The 15,565-nt window shown below is 44.5% G+C and overlaps 1 protein-coding gene across 1 annotated transcript in view; it reads left to right on the top strand.

Annotated features, from left to right (window-relative positions):
- C5 (complement C5) overlaps window positions 1-12,567 on the top strand; it is a 77,941-nt gene extending 65,374 nt beyond the window's left edge. Inside the window, exons 34-41 of the mRNA XM_034495334.2 lie at window positions 3,945-4,047; window positions 4,371-4,445; window positions 4,549-4,654; window positions 5,743-5,826; window positions 6,462-6,551; window positions 9,616-9,699; window positions 11,076-11,214; window positions 12,189-12,567. Of these exons, the coding sequence (XP_034351225.1) occupies window positions 3,945-4,047; window positions 4,371-4,445; window positions 4,549-4,654; window positions 5,743-5,826; window positions 6,462-6,551; window positions 9,616-9,699; window positions 11,076-11,214; window positions 12,189-12,327 (820 nt within the window). The 3' untranslated portion in view covers window positions 12,328-12,567. The remainder of the gene's footprint in view (window positions 1-3,944; window positions 4,048-4,370; window positions 4,446-4,548; window positions 4,655-5,742; window positions 5,827-6,461; window positions 6,552-9,615; window positions 9,700-11,075; window positions 11,215-12,188) is intronic.
- Window positions 12,568-15,565: the final 2,998 nt, after the last annotated feature.

Genomic DNA, 15,565 nt, shown 5'->3' with positions numbered 1-15,565 from the left:
CACACACACACACTGCACATCATACACACACACAAAGCACACATATACATGCATACCACACACACACACCACAGACACACAAAGTGCACACACACACAGAGCAACACACACATCAATCCTGAATCAAGTCACATGTATAAAGCCCTGCACAGCATCATCACAGGTCAAGAGATTAGGTAGGATGTGAGCATCTTGGGAGTCAGTAAGTCTGCTTGCCATGGCCTCCTTCCTAGTGTGTCTGTAAAGTGTGCCCTGGTTTTAAAACACACACTCTTCTGGGCTTAGTGAGTAAACTGTTGGCAGCGAAGCCAGGGCTAGAACACATGTTTCATGTTTCCATTGCCTTCCAGAGCCACCTGCCATGTCCTGTCTCCCCGAGTCTTCATATTATCAGTAACAGGCAAAACCCAAATCATAGTTCGTTGGTTTACATACCCATAATCATATATGGTGCCAAAATGCCTAATGTGGACCTTGAAATTGGTACAAAACTCGTACTAGATTCTAAGTGGAGGGACTTTGATGATGATGTAGGAATTCCTTTGTTTTAGAAATAAAAGAGCTGACAGCCGAGGAGGTGATGTGACCTGCCACAGTCTCCATTAGAGGCAGAGGCAAGGCCTCTGGTGCCCATTCCATTCAGTATCTAATCCACCTCTCTCAGTCCTTGTACTGTAAGACTATTAGTCCCAAGAAATATTCTCAGCCATGTCTCTGGCCCCAGCCTCTCTCACTTGTCTGCCTTTTGCTACCACCTAGGCTTCATTGCCTGGCAGGAAGCCCTCCTTCCCTCCTTAATGCCTTCTTCCTCCCTCCCACCCTCTCTCCCTCCCTCCTTCTTAACCTCCTTCCACCCTCCCTTTCTTCTTCCTCCCCCTCCCTATTCCTTCTTAACTTCTTTCCTTCCTCCTTCCTTCCCTTCCCCCTCCTCCCTCCCAGCCTTCCTCCTTCCTTCTCTCCTAACTTCCTCCTTCCCTTTCTTCTTTCCAGCTTCTTTACTTCTGCCCTTGGCAGTTTTACCTTTTGTTTCTTCTCAAACCTTTCTCACCCCAATGTCCCTTCCCCAAGGTCACCTCCCAGCAGCTTTCTTCTAGCTAACTGCCATTCCTCCTCTCAGGTGCCAGAGACAGGGAATGCCATGGCTCTCTTTGAAATGGGGGTAGGTGGGGGCACATCCTCATAGAAGCAGGAGAAGGGAGGATGGGATAGGAGGTTCATGGGTCATGGGAGGAATGCGGATGAGGTAAGGGGATAAAATCTGAAATGTAAATATAATATCCAATTTTTAAAAAAAGAAACCTATAACATGAGTCACAATGTAGTCTGAACAAGCATCTGGGGAAAGCTAGAATCAGTACACAAGACCTGACAAGAAGACATCTGGGGCTGGCTGGAGAAGCACTCTGGGATAAGGGGTGGTACACTTGAGGGTAGCCCCCAGTGGGGGAAACCACTCAAATAATCCTCAGCAGAGCAGAGCAATTCGTTCTCCGGACCTTTCCTATAAAGCATGTTGGACTGTCTGACTTCTGAGTTTCTGCCAGTTTTGATTGTCCCCAACCCTGTTGTAAACAAAAAGGTGCTTTCAAAAGTCATTCCTGTGACATTCTTGACAAGACACCTAATGCCACAACACAAGAAAGGAGACTATGTGGCATGTCTTTTGGGGTTTGCCTTGGTTTTGGGGTTTTGCTTTATTATTTATTTATTTATTTATTTATCTATTTATTATTTTATGGATTAGGGACAAAAAAGGCAGGTAGAAGTTGCTTTTGGCTCTGTAACACTGGAGTTAGGTTGGGTAGATTCCAAAGTAACTAAGCAGCCCTTATTCATTAAAGACATTCTTTGCCTTCAAATATTCTCTCCTGATTAAAAAATTGCCAGAACAGCCCCATGTTCAGAGGTCTCTTTCGTGTAGCTTGCTTGCTTTCTTTCTTTCTTTTTCTTTCTTTTCTTTCCTTTCTTTTCTTTCTTTCTTTCTTTCTTTCTTTCTTTCTTTCTTTCTTTCTTTCTCTCTTTCTTTTCAACCTCTTGTTAGACTCAAGAAAAGCAGAGGGGGCTGGAAGGATTTCATTTCTACAACAAAATGCCTCTGGGGAAGATTGCTGAATTTGGCAGCAGGCAAAGGGCTTCTTGAAGGAAGGATTTCTGTTCCATGATTGAAACAGTCCCCATGGCAACCAGTCATCAAGCTCCACTGACCTTTTCACAGATACTCTCCACCCTCAAGTCCTCTTGCATCCTGCAGAAGTAGTATTTGCATCTGTGAGCCAGAAACCCCTGCTTCCCTCTTCCCAGTTAAGGGAATGCTGAGACATCCCTTCTAAATGGCTCCTTTGGTAGGGATGGAGTTAGATTTTTATGAATCAGGGATTTTTTTAGTGACTTTACTTATTGTGGTAAATGAGACTTTTAAAATTCCTAACAAGCGCTGTTTTATGTGCTCTGCATGGGGAGGCTGAGGAAAAGATACATCTTCACACTTCTGCTCCCTAATCACCGGCTTCCCAAGATGGTTCCTTAGGGCTAAATCAATTGTGAACTACCTCTTCATCCTGCTCTCCTGCAGTGAGGCTGGGACCCAGGATCACCTTGTGTCACTGGCTCTCTCCCTCCTCCACCCCAGTCCCCTTTCTCCTCAGTTCTCTGGCTCAGCCTGCTGGTAGCACTGAACATTTGCCCCCCAAGCCCAAGAGTCATACAGATGGTTTAAAACACTTGTTCATACTTCTCAAAAATAAGAAAATGATTTGTGGAAATTGCACAGTGAGACTGTACATGACCCAGATTGACTGATCCTCTTCCTGGGCAGGGGTGGGGGTGGAGAGAACATGAGTGAATATGAATTTCTATTTTACCCACTTTGCTTCTTCTTAACCTCAAACTAGCCAAATTCCTAGACAAAGGTCTTTAGAGCCTTATATTTTTTTTCCTATGGGGTACCCATGCCCAAGAACTTAAAAAACAGACAAGAGTAAAGGAAAGACAAAATATAACCAAGCACAATCTGACATATGCAGGAAGGAACTGCTGACATGGTGGTGATGTGTTTTGTTCTGATCTATTCCTGGGATTAGGGCTAGTGTTAGGGTTTCTTGTCTCTTTCTGATATACAACTAATATTTTGCCTTGGAAGTAGTCTGTTAGAAAAACTAGAATAAGGCCGGGCAGTGGTGGCGCACGCCTTTAATCTCAGCACTTGGGGGACAGAGGCAGGCGGATTTCTGAGTTCGAAGCTAGCCTGGTGTACAGAGTGAGCTCCAAGACAGCCAGGGCTACACAGAGAAACCCTATCTCAAAAACCCACCAAAAAAAAAAAAAAACCAAACAAACAAAAAAACAAAACAAAACAAAACAAAAAAACCTAGAATAAAACTCAAGAAACCTGGATTCATACACTGCTCTTCATGAACCAACTGTATAACCCCGACTGAGTGCCGAACTCTGGCTCCAGTTTCTTCATCTGTTGTCGTGGAGCGGATGATTTCTCTGCTCCAGATGGGCAGTGTGCTGGGATTGCCCCGCAAGGAAAGCATTAGGATAGAAAGCGCCAAGATCTTCTGCAGCTCGAAAGCTCTCAGGATCTGACCCATATGCCTAAATACAGAGAACCAAATGTAAATGCTAAAAGCCGATAATAGGTGTAGTGGCGCACGCCTTTAATCCCAGCACTTAGGGAGGCAGAGGCAGGGAGAGCTCGGTGAGTTGGAGGCCAGCCTGGTCTACATAGGTAGGTAGCTTCAGGACAGCCAATGGCTACATAATGAGACCTTGTCTCAAAAAAAAAAAAAAAAAATATATATATATATATATATATATATATATATATATATATATATATATGTAAAGAAAGGCTGCTAAGTAACAGGGCCTTTTCTTAAAGAATCTTATTATTTATTTAATCACCTCTGGATTATTAATCAGTCTCTGATTTATTTTAGCTACAAGCCCAGCAAGGAGGAGTCAGCCTCCGGGTCCTCCCATGCAGTAATGGATATATCGCTGCCTACAGGAATCGGAGCAAACCAAGAAGACTTACGTGCTGCAAGTGCTCTCTTTGAGATGTTGTGACTGCTTGGGTTTCTTTCCTATGTTGTTTTATGGGCAAACTTCTAGTCTTTTACTTCACTATCTCACTGTCATACAACCACCCAAAATATTCTTTCTAAAACAAATATGTAACTGTAATTTGATTCATGAAAATGAAGCAGGAGCATGTGCAGTGACGCGCTCCGGCCAGAAAGGAATCGTCCTTCCGCTCAGAGTAGTGGGCTATGGTGTGACTTAATATTCTGTCAACAAGGAAGTGTAATTAAACACAAAGATTTGAAAAGTAAATTCAAACTTCCCTCCCCTTTCTTCCTCAGCTTGTGGAAGGAGTGGATCAACTCCTAACTGATTACCAGATCAAAGATGGCCATGTTATTCTGCAACTGAATTCGGTAAGCTCCACCTCCTGGCACCTTGCACTGTGTCTACACAGGCCGAAGCATTGCGAATACCTCTTCCCCACACCTCCCTTAAAACCTTGGCTTTGTCAAACAGATTCCCTCCAGAGATTTCCTTTGTGTCCGGTTCCGGATATTTGAACTTTTCCGAGTTGGGTTTCTGAATCCTGCTACCTTCACGGTGTATGAGTATCACAGACCAGGTAACTGGCTCCGATCTACTCTACAGTTCCCCAGAAGACCCTGCTGCCATCTTCCTATAACTTAGAAATGCAAGGAAGCCAATGGTCTTACAGACTGCATTTCTTAGTGCGTAATTCAGAAAGGCCAACCTATACACTCATTTTTAAGCTCTGTGTTCAAGCAACTTTGTAATGGAGCCAGTCAGTTCACATTTGAGCTTCTTCCTTTTTACATAACCGGACTATGTCACCCTCAACGTTAAAATGCTTTGTCTCAAGTTCCTTTGTGGTAGTCACTGCCTGTGTCCCTTGACTCTCTCCTCTCTAGAGGAGCCTGATTAACTGTTCCTATTTTTTTCATCCTCCCAGAAAGACCCACCCTTTCTGTATTCTCACAGTTGGCACAAATCAACAGTTGCCAGCATGCACTGAAATTACATGGTTTTATGACATTTCCACCAGCCCTGAAATGTGTTCATGTTCATGACCCTGTTATGTAGTGTAGCATCTACATGTAAACTCAGTTCAGCTCCTTCTGAGATGGTGAGGGATCACACACAGCTTTCTATCCACTCTGGGCAGTTCTGCTTGTTAGAAAATCCTTAAATGCAGCAAATGCTGACCCTAGTTTTATCCTCTGAAATCACATAAAACACAGCTAATCCCTCTTCATATACATACATACATACATACATACATACATACATACATACGTGTGTGTGTGTGTGTATCTATCACACATGTCTTTCACGTGTGTATGCCAGAGAGAGAGAGAGAGCTCATCAAGCCTGAATAATTGCAATTCCTTCTAAGACCCTGGAGTGATATACTTTAATTATTCTCATTCTTTGGAGCATAAAATACTTTCATTCTAAGAAATGACTATGGAACAGTAAAATTTTGAGCACAGAGCAAAATAACAAAGTATGTGTGTGGGGGAGGGGGGTCTTCTTTAGAAACTTAATTCATAATTTAACCTCTTTGGGCCTGGAGCCCTTTTAAAAAACAGAGATTGACCATCTCTGAGGCCCCTTGTAAGAGACTCAATGGCCAATAAATACTGTGTTTCAACTCAGCCACTTCCTGTAACCATATCTGCATCCTCACAGATAAGCAGTGCACCATGTTTTATAGCACTTCTGACACCAGGCTTCAGAGAGTCTGCGAAGGAGCTGCTTGCAAATGTGTGGAAGGTAAGCGCCTGATCAGTCTGCCTTTGCCTGTCTGAAGGTCTTCTGTTTGGTCAAACAGTCCTTTCTCTCAAGTCGATGCATAATTGAAGCTGACCGAAAAGTAACAATTCCTTACAGCTCCCAAACACCCGGGACACTGTTCAAGAACCGTGGAAGACCACTCAGACACGTTTGTGGGGGGTTCAGGGGACACAATGTGCTTCCTTTTTACTTTTTTCTACTTTTTTTTTTTTTTTTTTTTTTTTTTGGCAAAGAACAATAGCCAAAGAGAACAGAGGCGGGGCTTGGCCACCAAGTCTTTTCCTCTCTCTTTTAATTCTGGGGAATCATTTTATGTTCCATTAGACTCCGAAAACGGAAAGTTACTCCCCACTCCCTTCCTTTAAGGGAAGGCTATGCATTTCTGAAGTGCTGGCTGTGGAACAAACGTAATCATAAGTCCATGTTCAAGACTTTGGTCAGCTGGTTTCACTTTTGTTTTACAATGTTTCATTTCATCTAAGAGAAGAAAAGGGACAGGTCTTAAGAGTATGACGTTTGTATGAATGATCCCAGATTGTCTTGGGGCTCACTCCCACAGAGAATGCCTGCATCAGTAGACTAAGCTAACTCTCACCCTTCTCCACATGATCTAGCTGACTGTGGGCAACTGCAGGCAGAACTGGACCTGGACATCTCTGCAGACACCAGGAAAGAAACAGCCTGTAAACCAGAGATTGCATATGGTGAGTGTAGATGTTCACCAGAGCCCTTTTAAATACGATGTCATCAGTGCATGTTCAGTTAGAGAGATGAGACACTGTACACTGTGGCACTATGTGAGTATCACGTCTGTGGCACTATGTGAGTATCACGTTCCTTCGGGTCCCTTGTTTGAATAAAGGTACTACACTTATTCCAAGAAAGCTTTTGAAAAACCACAGAAATTGGGACTTAAGGGATGGCTCAGTGGTTACTCATGTGTAATGTTCTTCTATAGGAGCTCAGTTTTCTAACCTCTGGTTTTCCACGAACACCTTAGTTCCCGAATAACAACTTGGAGGTTTATTTATTTGTGAATAAATGCCTAGACCATAAGCTTTGGCTCATTCCCTGACTAGCTGGTAACTTCTGTAACCTATTTAAACTAGCCTGTCTTCTACATGACTAGTTAACCTCTCCTCCATTTCATTAGTCCAATTTCCTCAGCGCCTGGGATAAATCACCCACCTCTGACTATCTCCCAGAGTTCCAATCTCTCTACAGGAACTCCCAACTTCTACCTCCTGCCTTTTGCTCTAAGCCATCAGATTTTTATTGACAAGTGATGTTTCCACATAGTACACAAGAGATCGTCCCTACAGAGTTCAGTTCCCAGCACCCATGTCAAGCAGCTCACAACTGCCTGTAATTCCATCTCCACAGATCCAGCCTCTGGCCTCCATGTGCATTCCCTTCGTGTGCACAAACTATTGGAGTCTGAGAATCACTGCACAAAGCACACAAACACCAATCTCAGTCAAATAAGGATGGATTATTGACCACCACATTCCAAGACTGACTGATTGATCAGGGCCATGTTCCAGGCTCAGGAGCTGAACCATGACCTTAAGTCAAGCTCCTAGATGGCTTTTTAAGCCTTAACTCTACAAACATCTGTGCCAAGTTATCCCACCAATCACTATTTAGGGATAGGAACTTCCTTAGGAACAGGTCTTTGTTGTACACATATCCTGCTCCCATTGGTTGGGGTATTCAGCTGTGTCAGGGGTCTTGCCTTGTTTAAGATTCATGTCTGGTCCACCAGGATGGGACTAGTCTAACACTGCTTTCTTAACTTGTCAATCAGGATGTCTGTCACCCACATACGTGTCTCTTTCTGCCAAGTAGGATCTCAGTTTCTAGGGAAGTCTTGAGAACTTAAACTTGACTTGACCCCTACTCAGTATAGAAGTCTTATTCTAAATAAATGCAGGAGTCTCTCCTATGTTGGGGTCCATCCCAGGAGAAGGTTATAAAAGCAAATACTGCCGGGCAGTGGTGGCACACGCCTTTAATCCCAGCACTTGGGAGGCAGAGGCAGGCGGATTTCTGAGTTCGAGGCTAGCCTGGTGTACAGAGTGAGTTCCAAGACAGCCAGGGCTACACAGAGAAATCCTGTCTTGAAAAACAAAACAAACAAACAAACAAACAAACAAACAAGCAAATACCATAAAAGCCTGCACACAGATGCAGGGAGTGCTACTATATGGTTGGTTCAGATCCAGGCTTATTGTGGGTAACTCTGCAAAGCAGTTTTACTGACTTCTATCGTGATTGGTTTTAGAGGACATGGAACATAACAGGATGTATAATTAACTTTGTCGTGAGAAAGTCTCCTCATAACAACAGAAACAGCATATGAGAAAGTTTCTTTATAATAGCAGTAACAGCCGGAAACAGCAGGCCAGCCAGGTAACCTAGGCCTTAACATTCCATCTAGGTCTCTTTTTAAAAAAGATTTGTTTATTTTATTTATATGAGTACACTGTAGCTGTCAGACACACCAGAAGAGGGCATCAGATCCCATTACAGATGGTTGTGAGCCACCATGTGGTTGCTGGGAATTGAACTCAGGACCTCTGGGAAGAGCAGTCAGTGCTCTTAACTGCTGAGCCATCTCTTCACACACACACACACACCCCATCTAGGTCTTAATATTTTACCTAGACCCTAACACAAACCCAGCACAGACACACAGATAATTTAAAAATATAATTTAAAATAATTTAAAAGTTTTAGATAAAATAAAAAATTTTAAATTTAAAATACACATAATTTAAAAATAAATAAAGAGATAGACAGAGAGAGACAGGGAGAGAGAAGCCACAGAGTGTTAAGATTTCAGCCGAGTGTTCTTACAGTGGGGAGAGCAGAGGCAGCAGAGCAGGGGAGGAGAAACAAGGTCACTACTTTAGATTTCTTCTGAAAGCACAGAAGACAACTGACTGATTTTGTGGCTGTCTGTAGAGTTGCTCTCTGTGCTTGAGGCTCTTCTTACTTCTCATTGTCCGGAGCTCAGATCTACGTTTCCATGTGCAGCGGTGGGCTGTCTCAAGGTCCTGAGAGAGTTAAGTCCTTGTGTGATCTTGAATGAGACCAGACTCCATAGGCTCAAATACTTGATCCGCTGTTGGTAGACCTGTTTGAGATGGAGATATGTCACTGGGGATCTCAAAAGTCCAAGCTATTCTCATTCTCTCTCTCTCTCTCTCTCTCTCTCTCTCTCTCTCTCTCTCTCTCTCTGTCTCTCTCTCTCCCTCCCCTCCCCTCCCCCCACCTCCTTGCTCTGTCTGCCTCCACCTGGAGGGTCAAGATATAAGCTGTCAGCAGTTCTGCCATCTTGAGCTGTGTCATGAGCCCTAACTCTCTGAAGCCATAGGCTGTTCTTTCTGCTGAGTTGCCTTGGTCAATGTATCTAATCACATCAAGGACATTAAATGTTTGCTCAAGGCCATGAGGTACATAAGGAACAGGAAGATATTTATTAAATAACTTAAGTGACCCTGGTCCTGGTGTTGGTATCATTGCTCTCTACAGCATCTTCTCAGTACAATTACTGATGTCAGAACGGACTTTGGATTCTTTTATTTCTTTCCTTTGAATTTGTCATCATTTTTTTTAATCTATCGATTTGGCTGAGGAATGAATGAGAGCTACTTCAGGGCACCCTTGACAGCTGCCATGCTCGTTCCTCACCCGATGGCAAGCCCCGCTTCTACTGGGGGTGGCATTGGTTGTGTTTGTTTCATCCTGGTTTGTTTTCACCAGCTTATAAGGTCAAGATCACATCAGCCACTGAAGAAAACATTTTTGTCAAGTACACTGCGACTCTTCTGGATATTTACAAAACAGGTGAGAGCTTCTCCTTCTCTTCAACACTTAGTGCACCCTATGAACCAGGCGTTGTATCAGACACAAAGGAGATGACTACAGGAGCAGAGGTCTCACCTTCGTGAAGCCTCCATCTCTCATTGAATCCTCTTATCACAGACTTCATCCAATGCTCTGCATGTTAGCAAAAGCCATAACCACCTTTCGCTTTCAGCATTTCGCTTTAAGTTACTTAAAGTAACCTTTTAAATCACATTTATTCGTGTGTGCATATGCAATTATCTATGGTATGCATGGGGGAGGTCAGAGGGCAACTTGCAGAAGTTGGCTTTCTCCTTCTGCCATTCGGCACCTGGGCATTGAGCTCAGGTCATTCTGCTTGGAGGAACCAAGTACCTTCCCCTGATGAGCCATCTTGCTGGCCCTTAAAACACATTTAAAATGGAGTAAGTGATTTATTAAATAACTTAAGCTTATTGCCCCATTGATATCTTTCAAACAACCAATCTCTCATTTCAGTGACTATGAATTCTCCAATAGATGGGATTGTAAGTCTGAATCATAATGCGTTTTTATTGATATCCATCTTCTTTCAAGTCAGAATTTCAAGTCAGAAAACACTTTGTTCTTGGAGAGAGCCAGAGGGGGAAAGGAGAAGGGAGGGGAGAGAGGGGGACATTAGATTGATATATAAAGGTATAAAAGGAGTCAGGGGTGGATAGATCTCAGTGCTAGAATGCTTACCTAACCTGTTGAAGACCCCAGATTCAGTCTCTGTTACTATTACAATGGAAGTGAACAAGGAGGGCTTAGCTGATACTCTGAGACATGAAGGTAGGCTTAAACACATGTGAAACCCAACAGGCTTCATGGGGAAGACTGCATTCTGGGCAGAAGTATCAAGTCATGACTATTTCTGAGCCTCTTAGGAATCCCAAAGGTATCTTCCCTTAAGTTTGCGATCCCTTCGCACCATGTGCCTTTCTAGAAAGCTGACAACTGCCAGCTACAAAGACTTCGTTAATTAGGTACGTAACACATAGAGATGGGCAATGCACCGTCATTGAACAGTGGCCCTGGCTCTTACTTTGCTCTCGGCACTTTTCCTGTGGTATAGCCCATTCAGCCTCCCTAGAAGTTCTGCTTTAACACCGAGTCAGTGTTCAGATGACAGGCCAAGGCCTTACCTCAGGGAGTGTAAATCAGTGCCCAGAGCCACACAGTGGGAACCAGCACTGCTGGGCTTTAACCCAGACAGTCTGGCTCCCGAGTCTCAGTCAACCACAGGACTAGAACATCTTCAAGCAATATTCACCTCTCTGAGGATCAGAGCAGCTCGAGAGAGGTCATGACTAAGACTAATGTGACTCTGATAAGCTGCCTTGTTTGTGTCTCAGGGGAAGCCGCTGCTGAGAGAGACTCTGAGGTCACCTTCATTAAAAAGATGAGCTGTACCAACGCCAACCTGTTGAAAGGGAAGCAGTATTTAATCATGGGTAAAGAGGCTCTGCAGATCAAACACAATTTCAGTTTCAAGTAAGTCACCAGCGTTGATCTCCTCTCTGGGTTGACTGTCCTTTAACACATTTGCGCTCCACTGGTACCTTAATTTCAACCAATAAATAAATCATTAGGAGTATTGTTGGCCACCATCACTGTACCTAAAGCCTTGACTGAGGGATCAACCACCCAAGAGCCTGATGGGGAATTGAGAATACATGTCCATATCCTCTGGCTGCCAGCCTGCTCCTTCATATGCAAAAAGTTCTAATTGTAAATATGTTTAAATATGCACCTTATTATCTGTAAAGAGCTGGCCTCGTGAGCTGAGATGACAGCTTCGTCAGTAAAGTGCTTGTTCTGCATGCGTGAAGAACTGATGTCACTGACCAGAACCTACAGCAAAGCAAAAAACAAAAGCAGGCACGTGGGTCTGGAAAATGGTTTTGTGATTGAAAGCACAGGCTGTTCTTCCAGAGGCTCCAGGTTCAAATCCCAGTGCCCATATGGTGCCTTACAATAACCTGGAACTCCAATTCCAGGGGATTGTATGCTCTCTTCTGGGCTCCACAGGCACCAGGCATCCTGTGTGGTACACAAACATACGGGCAGACAAAAGAGCCACACACATTAAACAAATAATAAATAATTAGTCTTTAAAAACAAACAAACAGGATTAGTGGTGCATACTTGTAATCTCAGCACTGGAGAGACAGACAGGTGGATCCCTGGGGCTTGCACGTCAGGCGGCCTCACCTGCTGGCAAGTTCTAGGCCAGTAAGAGGCTTTGTCTCAAAGAAAAATAAAATAAAATTGTCGATAGTGCATGAGAAAAAGCACCCAAGGTTGACCTCTGGCTTCTGTGTGTGTGTGTGTGCGTGCGCACGCACACACATACACACACACACACACACACACACACACACACACACACACACACATTATCATTAAGTATGGAACACTTCTGCACCATTACCAATACCAACACTGTTTCCATTTTGTCTTGCTAGGTATATATACCCTCTGGATTCCTCTACCTGGATTGAATATTGGCCCACAGATACAACGTGTGCATCCTGCCAAGCATTTGTAGCTAATTTGGACCAGTTTGCTGAAGACATCTTTTTAAACGGCTGTGAAAATGCCTGAGGAAGTTCTACTGCATAGCTAGCCTTCCCGAGTACTGCTGTCTGTGGCATTTCTCCTTCTCCTAGGAGCCAGGCTCACTTGGTTGGAAACCTATCCTAGAATCTGATACACTTTCTTTATAGTAAAACACAAGCGAAGAATTACAACTTTGTGAAATGCTATAGCCTTGTGGGGAGATGAAGACAGGTCCCCCAAGGCTATTGGACATCAGCACCAATAAACTGGAACAAGTCTGTAAAAGGTAGCAGTCAGGGGTGTTTGTTGGGGCCGGAAGAAGAGACCCACTGAAATGTAGCACCTTATTAAAACAAAAAACAAACAAACAAAAAAAAAACATGGCCTTGCTTGAAAGAAAAATACCAAGGACAGAAAAGGCCATAAAAGCTTGACTTTGCACTTAACTATATTGGAAATGGTGTTATTTTATGCTGGCACAGCTTCAGGCACACCTGAGGGCTGAGAGGGATGTGTCAGTATAGAACCTTGACCTTGGAAGGTCACCCCCAGTGCCCTGGCCTCCTGAGCAGGCCGGGGAGTTGCTTCCCTCTCCTCCTTTCTCTGTGCCCCTGACAGGAAAGCCTTCTGCTCTCCAGCTGCCTCTCCCTCTCCTGTCCATTTCCCCTGGAACTTACTCTTGCCAGTAATTACTCTACCAGAAGGCAGACCCCAGGGCAAAAGCCCAGTGAAAGGAAACCAAGACTCAGGAGACTGTCATTCTGGCCCGGACCTAGCCTCTCTTGGATCCTCAGTCTGTACAAATGATTTATACAGAGGTTAGATTTCAAGTGACATTGTGTGTCACACTTCAGGTCTCAGGAGTTCGAATAGATATCCTCACCCAGAGGCTCCAGAGTCTCTCAAAATGAGATGCTCGTAATCACCATTTTAGAGTTGCCAAAATGGAGGCTCTAAAGCATGAAGCAAAACCCCAGGGTGTCCCAGGTCCACACTCCCACACAGCCCACTGCTTGCGTGGCTTGATTTTCTAAGATGAAAGCAAATGTAACCAGAGTTTTTAAAGTATAGGCTAACTAATCCCACATAAGAACATAAGAACCTAAGAAACATAAGAAATAGGTCAGCTGACTGGGGAACAAGGACAAAAGGAATCTGCCTTTCACCACCACACATGTGAAACTGTCAAGACTTCACAGCATGTCCCATTATTGGCCGAGACTTTTCTACTTCCAGGAACTTTTAGTGTCACAGCCCACACTGCACAGCATGTGACCACGATGCCAAGCAAGAGTGGAAGGGCTCCAGCCAAGCGCGCCGGTGTGTGGCTCCTGCCTCTCCTTGTTGAACAAAGGATAGAGGGGCCCTGCTTCCATGGCACAGGCCTTCAGGCTGTTAGGCTTCTGTCCCCAAGTGTGGTGGCAAATAGGCCAGACCACAGTCACCAGATGAAGCCATAAATGCAGCTGAACCGTTGAGAGCGTGTGTCCGCTCCTCCTCTACCCCCACACCTAGCACACTTCCTTTAGTCACGTTTTGTGACACTCCAGCCTAAGCCAAATCCTGACTCACTCTGCACTCCTCCCCCAAGGCTCCTGCGCACCTGCCGTGATGTAATCATATAGAGTTGTGTGGCATGTGCCACCCTGAATCCGTTATGAGCTCCTTCATGGGCAAGTGGGCCGGTTTAGCTGGTACAAAGTCGAACAGTCCTCTGAAGGAGGAGTGAGGATGATTATAGGAAAGATGGAAAAGAAGACTTAAGGACAGAGGTTAGACATCAGGAGGGCTGTCCAGTCAGTGCTGCGGCAGTATCCAGTTTAATTCTCTTAGGCTTTCTATACTTTACAGCATTGTGGGAAACAAAGCTACAAGCTAACAGAAACCATTTGCTTAAACATATACAAGGTACTTGTTCCCATCCCAAAGGCATCTGCTTTTTTTCCACCAAGGTTAACAGAATCTTCAGCCCCTAGCCTTGCACCTCAGGTGCACCCCTCTTATCAGTCCATGCCTCAGCAGACCGGGAAATCTGCCAACACGCCCCGATCTGCCTTCTTGACTCTGCCTGGCAAGCAGATTCTTATTCTCTCTCTCTCTCTCTTTCTCTCTCTCTCTCCCTCCCTCCCTCCCTTCCTCCTTCTCTTCTTCCTCCTCCTCCTCCTCCTCCTCCTCCTCCTCCTCCTCCTCCTCCTCCTCCTCCTTCTTCTTCTTCTTCTTTTCTCTCTCTCTCTCTCTCTCTCTCTCTCTCTCTCTCTCTCTCTCTCTCTCTCTCTGCTTCAGGGAAGCAGCAAAATGGCCTCCCAACAGGCAAGATCTGAGAGCACTCTCTTCACTTTATCTTCCAGTGTCTGGCATAATGCCAAGAACTTGACAGGGCTCCAGGAAGCTCTTGTGAGCTATCCAACTGACAGATGCTGAAGAATGGAAAGATCCAAGTTTTAGTCTCAGCTTTGCCCCTAACTGGTAGAGTAAACTCCCTTAATCTCTCTGAGAGTCTAAAAAAACCAAGGGGCCTGGATGTTTCTCTCTAGAGTGCTAAAAGTATCTAATAATCTTATGGTGAGAAACAGGAAACAAAACCAAAGGCATGAATGCATGCAGCAGTGGGGTATGTATTTCCATCCATAAATGTAGAGAGAGCTGAAGGTGTTGTCCATAGCGTCTGAGAAAAGGATGTAGGGACCTAGAGCGGTGAGGAGGCACGAGGGTCCTCAAAGCAGAGGGGAGACACATAAGCAAATTATCCCAGGGGTTAGCCAGACTAGCAACAGTTTCCATAGAAGAGTTCTATGATATTGTATGCTGGGAAACACAGAAGCAGTTCGTCCAAGTCCTGGTTTAAAATCTTCTTTTACTATAAGTGTATCCAAAAGTAACTCTGAGGAAAAGTGTTAAGTAAAAGCCTAGATTTTTTCTTAAGGGAAAGCCAACTTGACACATAAATAGTTGAGATTTAAGAAGTTCATCTTAGGTTGGACAGATGGCAGAGTCAGGAAAACCTAATTCCCAGACTCTATAAAGAGCTGGGAGTGGTGGCGTACACTTGTAACCCCGGGGCTGGGCAGGTGGGGACAGGTGGGTTCAAAGAGCTCCCTGACCAACCATCCTTGGTTTGGTGAGTCTCAGACCATGTCAAAGAAGAAAGTAGAGGAGGAAGAGGAATGGAAGAGTTGGTTTTAATACGCATATTGCTTGATCATCTTTGTCCTGGGCTGGACTCAAGCTTCTGTAAACATGTCAGGTGACCTAGGTCATGTGGTCTCTGTAGCAGCTGCTCTGC

This window comes from Arvicanthis niloticus, chromosome 2 (assembly GCF_011762505.2).
Source record: "Arvicanthis niloticus isolate mArvNil1 chromosome 2, mArvNil1.pat.X, whole genome shotgun sequence".
Taxonomy (NCBI): Eukaryota; Metazoa; Chordata; class Mammalia; order Rodentia; family Muridae; genus Arvicanthis; species Arvicanthis niloticus.
This window is presented reverse-complemented; position numbering and strand designations above follow the sequence as displayed.